General features: G+C 38.2%; 1 protein-coding gene across 1 annotated transcript; it reads right to left on the bottom strand.

Moving 5' to 3' along the window:
* Nucleotides 1-6,251: 6,251 nt before the first annotated feature.
* TEX12 (testis expressed 12) lies at nucleotides 6,252-8,225 on the bottom strand. The gene is made up of 4 exons (XM_004689261.1): nucleotides 8,166-8,225; nucleotides 7,292-7,394; nucleotides 7,144-7,195; nucleotides 6,252-6,396 (listed from the first exon to the last, which is right to left on the bottom strand). Exons 1-4 carry the CDS (start codon nucleotides 8,223-8,225, stop codon nucleotides 6,252-6,254), a joined length of 360 nt encoding a protein of 119 aa, XP_004689318.1.
* Between the last annotated feature and the right edge of the window lie 4,636 nt (nucleotides 8,226-12,861).

Here is a 12,861-nt window from a genome sequence, read left to right on the forward strand (position 1 = left end):
GTGCTTATTATGAATTATGTAATTGTGCTATATAATTATTAGAAACTGAGATAATTCTTGATGAATTAGGTCACATAGTAAGTACTCAAAAATGCTGTAATTATGTAGATTTAAATGATTGACAAGATGTATTACTTTTCTTTCAATTATTCATTCAGCAAATTAGTAACCACTGCTCACAGATAAAAAGTATTAGAACCCATTAAGGAATTAGTTCCCATTAAGGAACTGTCTGATAAAGGCATAGAAATGTTATTTATATTGGGATTAGTGTTTTGTTTGAGCATTTTTTTCAAAGAGTGGTCTGAGGACTACTTGTAATAAAAATCCCTGCTGTTATTGAAAAAATGCAAATTCAAGGACTTGACTTTGGACTTAAAAAAATCAGAGTCTGGGCTAAGGCAAACAGGTATTTGTAGACATAGATCTGAATCACAGTGGTGGAGATATGAAGAGGAGGAAACTCTCAGGTGTTTATCTTCATGGGTTTTTATTAATATGCATATTTGCCTTGCTCTCCTCTGAAATTATAATAAATTCCCTGGACAGATGTTTTACTCCTCTTGTCTAATTAGAATTAAATTGAAATAATCAAAATTAAAATGACTTGTGCATCTGTCTGAATTTAAACAATTTACAGTTAGTCATTATTTTCCCACCTGCATGTTCTGTCCTCCAGAACATTCTATTGGTAGTCTATCAGACGCTCTTCTAGCTCCCTGCAGTACTTGATATTAAGGTCAACACCTCCTAAAACCTCTTCATTCTTGTCTAGAGACATCTTTTTTTTTAACTTTCCTGCTCATCTTTGACTGCTTTCTGACAGTTCCATTACTTACTAACTGGCAAGTTTTGGCAAATGACTACTTACTGCTCAAAGATAAAATGGGAATAGAGCTAAAAAGGGGATACTTCCACAGCTTAAGTAAATACAATGGTAGTAGAGAGTTGCCACGTGTTCATCCCCTTTACCAACTCCTCTTTCGCTTATCACGGACAGGACAGACGATTGTTCCTGAGATCTGCCCTTGGACCTTTACTCTGTTTGCCTCAGCACCCTCCCTGTGTAATCTCGTCTGTCTTTAATGTCACCGACCTCCTCTTGCAGATGACTCAATGTGACAAAACAGAATCCATTATTTCCCTTCCAAATCAGTTCCCACCTGCTAATCACATACCTTCAAAAGCTCTGTGGGCCTTGAATTTGTCTTCTTTACTTTTCATTCACTAACTGCTTAAATTCTGTTGACTACAGGATCAGGAAGAGATGCTAAGGGGATGTTATAGAGCATATACAGGACTCAGACGTTTCCAGGGGTGCCTAGGGAAAGTATTTTGCTAAGATTTTTCACACCAGTACAACCTTCTGGGGCAGCACCCCACATTTTCCTGCTGATCCAAACCTATCCTAATCAGCACTGAGTCTTCAACTTCTCTTGCCTATCAGTTACTTCTGTTTTGCTAATTTATACCCTCACAACCTTTAGATGGATATTATAAAGACTTAATTAAAAGGAAAAATTAGAAAGGGGAGTGATCTTCTATGCCAAAGCTCCCAAATTGGTGGGCCTCTTGATCCTTGTCTCTCTGGGATGGTCAAAGGCCACAGGTCACTGTTTCCAGATCTAAGCAGCTCATCAGGGCTCCAGATTCCATCCTATATACTCCAGTCTAAGGTAAAAGTGTTACCATTTTCTATATGTGCTATGATGAGAAAAAATGGAGAGCACGGTCACTAAATTAACATAAATACAAATCCAATTGTCAGATTCCTCCATGAAATCTTTACAAATGACTCCTTGTCTACTAAGTCGAGTCAAAATTGCCTGGCCGTGCTTGGTTTCCTCCCCACCCCTTGGATTCCTCCTCATCCCTTGTTGTTTCTCCCCTTGTTCTCTTTCCTTCACCTGGCATATTTCCCATGTCCTTTAGAAAATTCACTTACCCTACTCATTCTTCCAAATCCAGGGCCCTCGTTACCCACTTCAACAGAACATTACCATTTTCAATAGCAATAACTGGATTGATTCCTCCATAGTTTGCACTGTTTTAATTTTTTTTTTAAGATTTATTTATTCGTACAGAACTGGGGTACAGGCCAAAGATGCGGAGGGTGAGAGGATTCACCAGAGACAGAGTGGGGAGCAGAACAGGCAGATCGAGGAAGTACACTGCTGAGGGGAGCAGCGGGCAGGTCAGGAGAGGTCTGCCACACTATGTGGTCACCTCAAGGGCAGGTGGGGATCAAACTCATGCGGAAGTGGCTTAAGCTTCTTAGTGCTGTGCTTTAACCCGCTGCGCCACCAGGGAGGGCCTGCACTGTTTTAATTTTAACTCCCTTATCGTGCTTATCTTATTCCATCTTATGTGACAAACATGAATATCCTTTCAACCCTCCCACTAGCATTCCTTAAGTACAGGAACATGTTTTTGCTCCCCTCAATACCTAACACATTTTACTGCATACTGCAAGCACTAAATCATTTGAATTAAATAATTTTGAAGTTTATAGTGCACAGCAGTATTTCTATCAGCCAATTTCAAGAAATAAAATCAGGTAACAGTAGCTGTATAAAAAGCTACAAAACAATAAAGGTTTTAAAGGTGTCCCCAGATGCAAATAAAAAAATAAACATTTAAATTAGAATCTATAGTGGTTTTTAGTTAGAAAGGCCGAAATTCTTCCTATTGCAGATCCTAGACCCTGAATCCAGCCAATGGGTTGTACACAAAGCTGTTTCCCTGACAAGTAAATAAATCCTGTCTTTTACTCTTGCTCTACCTGGATTTGTTTCAGATGCAGTGGAAAATTTCAGAAGCCCACAGAAATTTTAAGCAAAGCAGCACAAAAATCTGTTCCTACTGGTAGGAAGAGGACAAGGACCGGGAGGGGGGAAATGCCCTACCTGGATCTGGTATACTATCGCAGAAAGAAAAACCACTGCAATAGCTGAAGGTTGCTGACAAAATGGAGAAAGGTTCAGAAAAAATTTTGTATTGAAGTTCAGTAGTCGCAGATCCAGTGATTCCAAATGCTGGCAGTGGTGTGCACCAATAAACAGTGAAAGCTCACAGACTTCCTGGGCTGTCCCTGGCTCAGTGACAGGTTAGGAGGGGGATGGGCAGGTTAGGCGGTGTCATGGAAGGGTAGGGCTTCGAAATGTCTGCAAGCTCATGAAAACTATCTCAGTTATATCTTTCAGAAGTAGCTGTTTGAAATAATGAAATTGGGCCACCAACAAAAATCATTCAATTATACAGATCTCTTCTGAAAGATTCAGATTTTTCTTTCCTTACTGAATAAAGCCGAAATTTAATCTCTCAAAAAAGGACTCTGCACTCAGGCCACAACCTACCTTTCATCCTTTGTCTGTTTTTCTAGCATTTCATCGTTCTTGTTTTTTTTTTTTTTCTTCTATTCATTTAATTTACAAAACATGTTCTCATATCCAGTAGGTTTAAAAGGGCATGTGTGTAAGCTTGGCCTTTAAAGAAAAGTTTAACCCTACAGAATTTTATTAATTTACCAAACATTTTGTAGTGCCTTTGTGTCAAATACTATGCTACCAAGTAAGACTATCAAGAACCAAGACTGAGTAACCGTTCTTCAGCAGGTTTTTTTAAGGTATAATTGACATAATGGTTTCAGTCTTTAGTAGTTTAGATAATACTAAACTCTTTTGTGAATTCTCAGCCCAGTAAAGTGACTAATATACCAGTGTTTTGGTTTTTCCGTACCTTTGAGCAAATTTTTCCCTGACTCAAGTACTTTCCCTTTGCCCTTTTCAATTTTTTTTTTTTAATTTACCTCTCTGACACTTAGCCTTTGACACTCGCCTAACTCTTAAGCGGAGATACAAGCACTGCCAAAGAGATGTTTTTAACAGATCACTGTCTTCTCAGCAAAGACATGAAAAGTGTATTTCAAGAAAGAAGTTGTTAAAATTGTCAGAAGGGAGAACAAGGGTACCAAACTATACTGCTTTCCCAACAGTGCCTAGCGGAGTATGATGTACAAAGATGTTCGATGTATACTTTAATATGTAACCAATGAAAAGTAATTAACACTGGTAAAATTTTATGGAAATGAAAAGGAATGATATCAGTATTACAAATTAAAGGAAAATAGTATTACTGCAATAGTGTATCTCCAGTTGTGAGCTAATTATTCTAATTTCTGTAGATGGTGCTAAACACATCAAATTTGAATTTGGGAAAAAAAAAATATTATGGGCCCTCCCTGGTGGTGCAGCAGGTTAAAGCAAAGCACTAAGAAGCTAAAGTATGAGTTCGATCCCTGCCCTGGAGGTGATCCACATGGCGCAGCAGACCTCTCCTGGCTTGCCCGCTGCTCCCCACATTAGTATACTTCATCAGTCAGCCTGTTCTACTCCCCACTCTGTCTCTTGTGAATCCTCTCACCACCCCTGCACGTCTGGCCTGAACCCCAGTTCTGTGTGCATAAATAAAGAAATTTTAAAAATAAAACATTATTTAGGCTTTCAGGAACTATTATAGTTTCTGTAGGAGGAAGCTGTTCTGACAGGTAAACACATTGAATTGAAATCAGTTCGCCAGACTTCAGTTTTTGTGTCAGGGAGAAAGAGCAATAAACTTGTTTGTTTTTCATGAAAAGAGATACAGCAACAGATATACAGGTGATAAGAAAGAAACAATACAGTTATATTTAGAAACATCAAAATATAAACTGGTAACATTTGAAACTGGTAACATTCAAGGAAAAAAGTAAAACTGATGCAAAGTAAAAGCTGAACAGAATAATAAATTAAAATAAAATATCTTAAACAGAATCACTACCCTTCCAAAACTCGCTGGCATAAATTGCTTTTATTGGTGAATATTTTTAAACTTCCATGGAAAAAAAACCACCATTACAAATTTCCATTAAGTTGATGACCCAGAAATAATATAAAAACTATATACAATTACAAGCAAATATAAGTGACACAAAACCTAAAATAAACCAGATACTTATAAATACAGTTATTAAAATACCAACAATAGTAGTAAATGAAATTCAATAGCTAATTTAAAGACCTGACCATATAGGGATTATTTCTGGAAAGCAAAGATAAAAAAGTACCAGAAACTGCAATAATTTTACCAATTGCTAGGTAAGAAAAATTAGATAGCCTTGTTATTAAAAAGACAGGAAAATTTCAATACAGTATCTTCAAGTAATCAGTTCCCTAGTCCCATCTCAAGTCATACAAAATAAAATGATCAAATCTATTCTCTGAACCTTATACCCAGAAAGAAACAGATGCTAAACTGTGACACATTCACTATGTAGCCAGTATATTGTGAAATTCAGTCTAAAACAATGTCAGTCTCATGTTAATAATAAATGCTTAGAAAAAATAACTCAGGAACAATTTTTAAATGATAATGGGCCAGTAAAGTTATTTACTCATTGCCTAACCCTTCCTGTGCCAGAAGTATACCCCTCTACAAACAATATTTTTTTATGCTTAACCACCAATTTTTTTTTATTGTAGACTACTGTTCTTTATTTCATACCAAACTGCTGTTAGGTTTCTAAACATAATACATTCACAGTACCAGTGAGTTAGTTGATACGTGAAAAAAATCAACTCATATAAGGTTCTGCTTAGTAATTTCTAGTTTTTATTTTACTGCTTTTACCACAAGAAAGTAATTTTAGACCAAGAATTTTTATTAGCCATGTATAATAATAGCAAAAATAATCAAAATGTAATATTAAGTAGCATTAATACAGTTACATTTTATTACATATTGGAAAATGGAAAATGCATTTTAAGGTTTAATAATTTTAAGGATTTTTTTATGTCACATTAAGCCATAAAAGACTTTTAAAACTGTCTCCAACGCTATCTGCAATTTAAACAAACTACTTTGAAAGAAAGATTGCAATATTGTTAAACAATATCAGCTTAACTCATCAAGACTCCTTTTAGAAATTTAAGAAAGGCCAGAATGTGTAAGAAAAAAAGAATCCATATATATTTTGAGTTACACTTTCATAAAGCATGCCAAATATTTGACCTTTAAAAGAAAAGCTACAGATTTCATATTAATACCCAATTTAAAGCTCCTTTTAAATCCAGAAAAGAAATTTAAGGAGCTTTCCTTTCTACGTTTAATGCAGACATGCTCTTTAACAACTAGAAAACTTGGAGAGCATAAATGCCATTCTTTCATTACCACAATAATGGCTTAAATTCTCAGCTTATTTTAAGTACACAATCTTATCTATGCAGTGTATTTGCAATCACTGTAAACCTCTGTCTCAGGAATTCTCTTTTTTGTACTATAAAGTTTTCAAGAGCATTGGCTTCTTTGAAGAGTTCATCTAGCTCGTCAATATAAGATGCATCTACTTCTGCTCTCTCACTAATGGGGGAAAAAAAAGTTTAACATTAAACTACATAGCTATAACCTATAAATACAACATCACAGTCCTGTTTTTATTATGCTATATTAGTAACTTCATTTAAAAGTGTGTGTATACAAAAGCTTGATTAATTTATACTATTCAACAAAAGTTAAATTAGCCCCACAAATATTTTTTGCTATGTAGTCTATTCACACAGCAGAAAGTATATCTTACTCATTATCATTCTCATACTAACTATATACATTATTTTAATAGCCACACACAAGTCATAATTAAATGCAATGACTCTCTAGTATAATAATTTATAAAATATGATCAACTCAAGTCAATAAAAGATTAAATTCAGTTTTCAAACATACAGATAAAATTTAAATATTGCCTAAATATATTTATCTTTAATGTTACTACTATTATCATTAAGTTCACCAAATTGCATTTTTCTCAAACAAATGTATGTTAGGCATACATTTTGCCTAAAATTTTGCCTAAAATTTCAAGTTACATCATCTAAATTGGAGACCAAGGTAGATTTGGCCTACTATTAACTCTGGAGGTAAAGGATATTTAGTGGAAAAATTTGGGTTACTCTTTGAAAATAACTATTTTTTAAAAATAGAATAAAAAACTCCAAAATTGTAATTACTGGATAGGTTTTACAGCCACTAAACTGAACTTCCTATTACAGAAATTCAAGACGAAAACTTTTTCTAAAAGACTCAAGGGACTACATCATAAACACTTGCCTTAAGATCTTTGCATAAGCAACCAGCATTAAACTAATTTCCTTGCTCGATTCTGTTGAAAAGAAATCAATGAGACAATTATGTAACTGTAACAAGCTTTCTGTATCATAAAATTAATGTTGAGAAAATAGAGCATTTTATACATCACCATTTAAATCTTTATCTAGGGTTTCATCTTTAAAAAATAGTCCAGGGCGAAAGGAATCTGACTTCCCAAGAGAAGACTGCTGTGGACTATCTGGCATGTGAGGCTAATAATAGAAGAAAGTAAGGAATATAGGTAAACAGTAAACAAGCGCCTTTAGGACATACACATTACTTTTTTAAAAAGGCAAACAAGCTAGGAATTATATCTTCCTGGGTTTGGGATTTTCTCCTCTTAGGTTTATAACAAAACAATGATGAATGAACTGGTGATATCTAACGTCCTGATTAGTTATTAGAAATTCTGTAATTATCAAGGGAAGTTTTTGGCACACGAGCACCAGTCAAACATACTAAATTTTATTTTGGTTTTAAATTAGATCTTGAAAAAGTTTCCTGTCTCTTAAACTACTAGATGTGCCCATAGCAATAGGGCAAAACTTTCGTTTTTGAACAAGAGCCACACACCCACAAAATTGTGTAAGATAAGGTAATCCATTAGAGAACAAATAAAGCCCCAAATGCAAACAGATCAGCTGGTGGAAGTAGTAATGAAAAAAAATACAATCAATGCTTTTCCGAAAATAAACCAGCAGCCTTATACCTACCTACTGCATTTGTCAAATACAGCAAGATAATTATTCTAAGAATGTATTACAAAGACCCACTTTTGTCTCAGACCACATATTACCATAAAGCGATCTCCCAACAGTTTCTGGAAGGCCTTCACTTAGTAAAAAGTATTAGAAGGCAATTTAATTCCTGCTGGGACATTACCCGTTCTGGGAATATAAAAACATTAAACTCCATTAATCAAAAGTAAGCATGTCAAAATAAAATAGAATAAAAGATTCAGGCTGCAAGAGCATATCGATTACCTCCGATTCTCTTGGTCTCTTGCAATTTCTAGCATCAGACTTTACAAAGTAACTTGACATATTATGGAGGCAAGAGCTGCAAAATCCAGAGCAATGTTTAAGTCAGATGCAAACTACACACAGTTCTGAATTCTTCTCTTTCTTTCCACTAGTCCTGGCACTCTTAATTCAGGTTACCATTAACTGTCCTTTATGTAAACTACAGAATGCCCCCTCATTGACCCACCATCCCGTGGGCTGGGTAATCCTTCAGTGCGCTAATTACTGCATTCCCTTATGTCAAAAACCTCCCTTTGAATATTCATTGCTCCTGAATAAAATCAAGCTCCATGGTAGGGCCCAAACCCTACATCTCCATCTACCGCTCCGGAATCTTCAACTACCCCTCTCCGAACCGTCAGCCAGTCTCGTCTCGGGCACTTAAGTCTTATTTCCAGCTGCATCTTAAAGTCTTCCCCTTTCAGCAGTCTTAATTGGAAATCAATGTTCCCGTTCACCTCACTCAAGCTCACTTTCCCGAAAGGTGAAACCAGAAGAGAGGTGGACGACCACGCAGCAACAAAACAAGTAAGGCTAAGCTACACCAGTGCCCGATCGCTTTCTCCTCTTCGTTTCCCGGAGCCAACTCTGACCTTTAAATTACTTCCCAGTAAATCCTGGCCGATTTTCCCCCAGGAGCCTGAAAATTAAACTTAAAGAAAACTGCTGAACCCTGGAACCCTGGAGAGACGAGGGGCCCTGTCTGCGCACCCGTCACTTTCCTTGGCTTCTAGAGCAACTTCGCTATCACCTGGTGGACTCCGCAGATCCACCCCGTTGGCCGCTCTCACAAATTTCAGAAAAACAGCCGCCACAAACCACCGCCGTGTTCGTGGGGGTCATCCCCACCGCACCCTACACTAGGGCTGCACAGAAGGCACCTCCCGTGCACAGCAGTGAACCCGCCGAGGAGCGTGGGCAAATGTTTCAGAGAAACCGACGCTGCGACGTTCTTTCTCTTCCCTTTTTCTCTTCCCTTTCCCTTTCCCACAGCTTTTCTAATCTCTCAGTCACCAAATGTGCGTGTGGGTCAGATAAATAAAAAAAAAAAGTCTCTAATTGGCTAACTCTGCCTGTGAAAATTTTCTAGCTCCACCGAGGGCCTCAGCCCCATCCTGTCAGGCCCGGTCAGTCGCGAGCGCAGCCACGTCCTGTTTCTCACACCCATGGCGGCCACTGAGGCACTGGCCACTGACCACAACCAAGCCCGACGCCCGGCCTCAGGCAACCTTTGTCTTCCAGTCAGTTATTCCTACGCCCGGCCTCAGGCAACCTTTGTCTTCCAGTCAGTTAGTTCCTTCACAATTCCGCCTTGGCCCCCCAGGCCATTTAACCTGCCCCCATTTCCCACCTACCCCTCGCTTTATGCCCCCTCCCCACGCCCAACTAAAGGCCCTCGAAGGAGGACTCTTTCCCCTTCTGGCCGACTAGCTTCCAACCCACTGATACTCTCGCGGCGCCCCTACCGCCAACACCTCCCCAAAATCTAGCTGCTCCGCGGTGTCTTCGTGACGGTGCTCGCCAGTGAGCGCCTGGGAATGAGGGGAGCAATCGCGCGCTTGTGCGCTTGTGCGCAGACGCTGAGGGTGCTCCCAGCAGGCAGCGCGCGAGCCACGTGACGTGACGGCTGCCTTCCAGAAGCTCCCCCAGAGCCTTCTAGAAGCCCGCCCGGAACCTTCCCGCGCTCCTAGGGAATGGTTCTCATCAGCTTCGTGCACCTGACTGGGAATCTCCACGGAACAATTTTTCCCCGCCTTCTCATGTTTGGGGAAGAAGGAGGAATTCTGAGATTGCTTTCACAAGAACGGGAAGAATTATAGGGGCAAGACGAGAGTGTGGCCCTAAAACTTGGCATCTCAGTAAAGCAACACAAAATAGTACCTCTTTTAAGCAAAGATTACATCCTAGACTACATGGTCTATTTAAAGGAAAAGTTTAAACCTCATTTCCCCCTGCCGGAAGCGGGCCTTCCAAATCCAGAGCTTTTCATTCACCTCCTTTCCATTGTTGCAGACTTTCGGAATCATGCCCTTCTAGAAAATTCTTAAGTTTAGATGACTTACAGGGCAGCGTCTATGTTCACAAACATGTGTTGAGTGTCACTGAGTGCTCTAACCTCGCGACTTTGACCTGCAGTTGCAAAGACTGACATTCTAAAGGTATGCCCAGTTAATCGATGGGGGAAGATAAAAGGCATATCACCTCATAAAACAAAGGTCAATAACATCCCTCCATAAATTCAAGTACACAGTCTTACAACTTAGCAAATTATATTTAACATGTAAATATTACTATTTTTCACATTGTTAAATGATAAGTTGCTTGTGTTTATTGGCTGTGAAAAATGTCGACTGCTTTTTAAATTAGTGCCTAGAAAATCAGCACCTAGTTTAAGTTGATTCGCTAATATTGTGAAATGGAGTCACTTAATAAAACTAGGTGCTTGTGATGCAATAATTGACAGTCTTTAAAGGAACCTAATCACTGAGATCTGATCGCAGTCTGTGATGAAATCTTCCTCCTTTCTGCAAAAATGAGGGGAAAAAAATGAGGAAAAAGAATGCTTTTTTCATAAAGGCAGAGAGTTGTGTTTTGTCATGAAATTGTGTTCCTCCCGACTTCTTGGCTTAAAATTTCCATGAAATGAAACAAAGATTTTTAGATTATCATTGCCCCTACTTGGTTAAATATAAAGTTATCCACCTAATGTTTATCTCTTCATCATCGTCATCATCATTTTTTGACAGCCCTTAAATCCAAGAGTCTGGGAAATACTTTTCTAATTCCTCTCCCAGCATTGTATAATAGGTGAACACTTACCTAGTATTTAAAATATTTCTATGAAACTAAATCCCCCTAATATATCAGATTGAGACCACCAATGACATTTGTTTGACTTTTAAAATCTTATCTCCATCCTACAAACTCAGCAAGTAAAAAGTGCAAGAGCATGGAGGATTAGAGTTGTGAAGTGCTTTAAAATATCCAAAGGTCTGTCATCACCTCGTCTTGCTTTCAAAAACTACTCCAAGAAGTAGGCAGGCTTGGAGATAAGGAAAAGAACAGGACAAGGAAAAAAGTAAATGCTTCAAAACTAAGAGCGGGTGAACTATACATTCTACCTATTTGCAGATGAAGGGGGAAAAATTTGACAATGAACCTTTTCAAATTAACTTTTTGGGTGTGCTGCCTCAGATCAGCCTTTGAGTCCATGTTTTCAATTGAACGCTGTAGCTGGAGGATCAAAACTTGCTACATCAGTTTCAAACATGTCATAAACCGCTTTAAGGTGCTATTTTCCCTTCTTCTGGTAAAGCACCACACCTCCCTGCCATCCTGCCACAGACTATCTTTGTAATCAGTGCTGCGACAAGATGTTTGTATGAGCTTATAAAGTGAAAGCCCTATCTTGTTAAACAAAACCAAAAACCCAAGCAGTAAAAGTAAACATTTTGCAATCAAAAAAGATAAGCACATGCCTTTTGCAGCAACATGGATGGAACTGAAAGGGATAATGCTTAGGGAAATAAGCCATAAAGAAAAGGTAAAGTAAAGGACCAGAGGGGAAAGTAGTAATATAATGAACAACTATATACCAGAGACATTTTATGGGATCAAAAATGGGGGGTTGGGGGGGAAGTACACTGGACCGTGATGGCACACGGGTGATTTGGTGATGGAAAGCCCATGGGGATTACAACTGAGATGGGAAAAGGCACAAAATGATGTAAAAATAAAATATTATTTTAAAAATATATGAAAAATGAAAAAAAAAGTAAACATTTTGTTTCTTGCCTCTTTTTTTCATACTGTTTCCTGTGGCAAAAGGGAAACACAAAAGCAAGTCACCTTGCTAATCCGCTTGCTAGCAAGGTGATACAATTTAAAACGTGTTTAAGAAAAAATTGTCTTAAGAAAATTTTTGCTAATGATTTTTAGGACTGTGACGTTTTTACTCTGCTTTTTCAAAGTTGCATTTTAGGTGCTCTGGTTACATTACAGAAATTCCTCTAATAGGACTAATTATTTCGCATTGTTAGATAGGAAGAAAAAAGTTTTGTGCTGAAGTGTGAGTAGAAAGTCTCATGCCTAAAAGTAACTTCTGAAAGAGGTAATAGCTTTGAAGAGCCAGAACTCCAACTTCAAAAGATCTAACATCATTCAACTAGTGATTTAGACATTAAAAGATACACTCGTATTCCCTGACACTTATTTCAAGTTTTACTGCTCTAAAAAAAAAAAAAAAAAGCCCACGTTTTCAGGTTTGCAGGCGGGCTGAGGCTGCCGGCAGTCTCCGCCCTCTCGTTTGCTTCCTCTCTGGATGCCACTTAAGCGATGCGTTCTGTTCGCCAATGCATTCCTGCTCCAGCGGCCTCAGAGTTTGCCACCTTCCTAGGTCGGTACAGCATCAAGAACAGGAAAGACAGCTCACACTCCTCGGGTCGCTTCCTCTCGTATTGAGCACGGTAAGAAAGATTATTCCTCTCTTTAGAAACCCAGGCATGGTCACTAGAGATAAATAAACTAGAAAAGCGACAGGGAGAAATTTAAGTCCTCTCTGACATCACGATGATGGGCAGTCAGTAAAGGGACTCAGCAAAAAAAAAAAAAAAAGGAACCTTGCAAAGTCAGGATAGAAATTCTCTTGTAGCCACAC

Source organism: Condylura cristata, unplaced genomic scaffold, assembly GCF_000260355.1.
Source record: "Condylura cristata isolate star-nosed mole 26May11 unplaced genomic scaffold, ConCri1.0 scaffold00025, whole genome shotgun sequence".
NCBI lineage: Eukaryota > Metazoa > Chordata > Mammalia > Eulipotyphla > Talpidae > Condylura > Condylura cristata.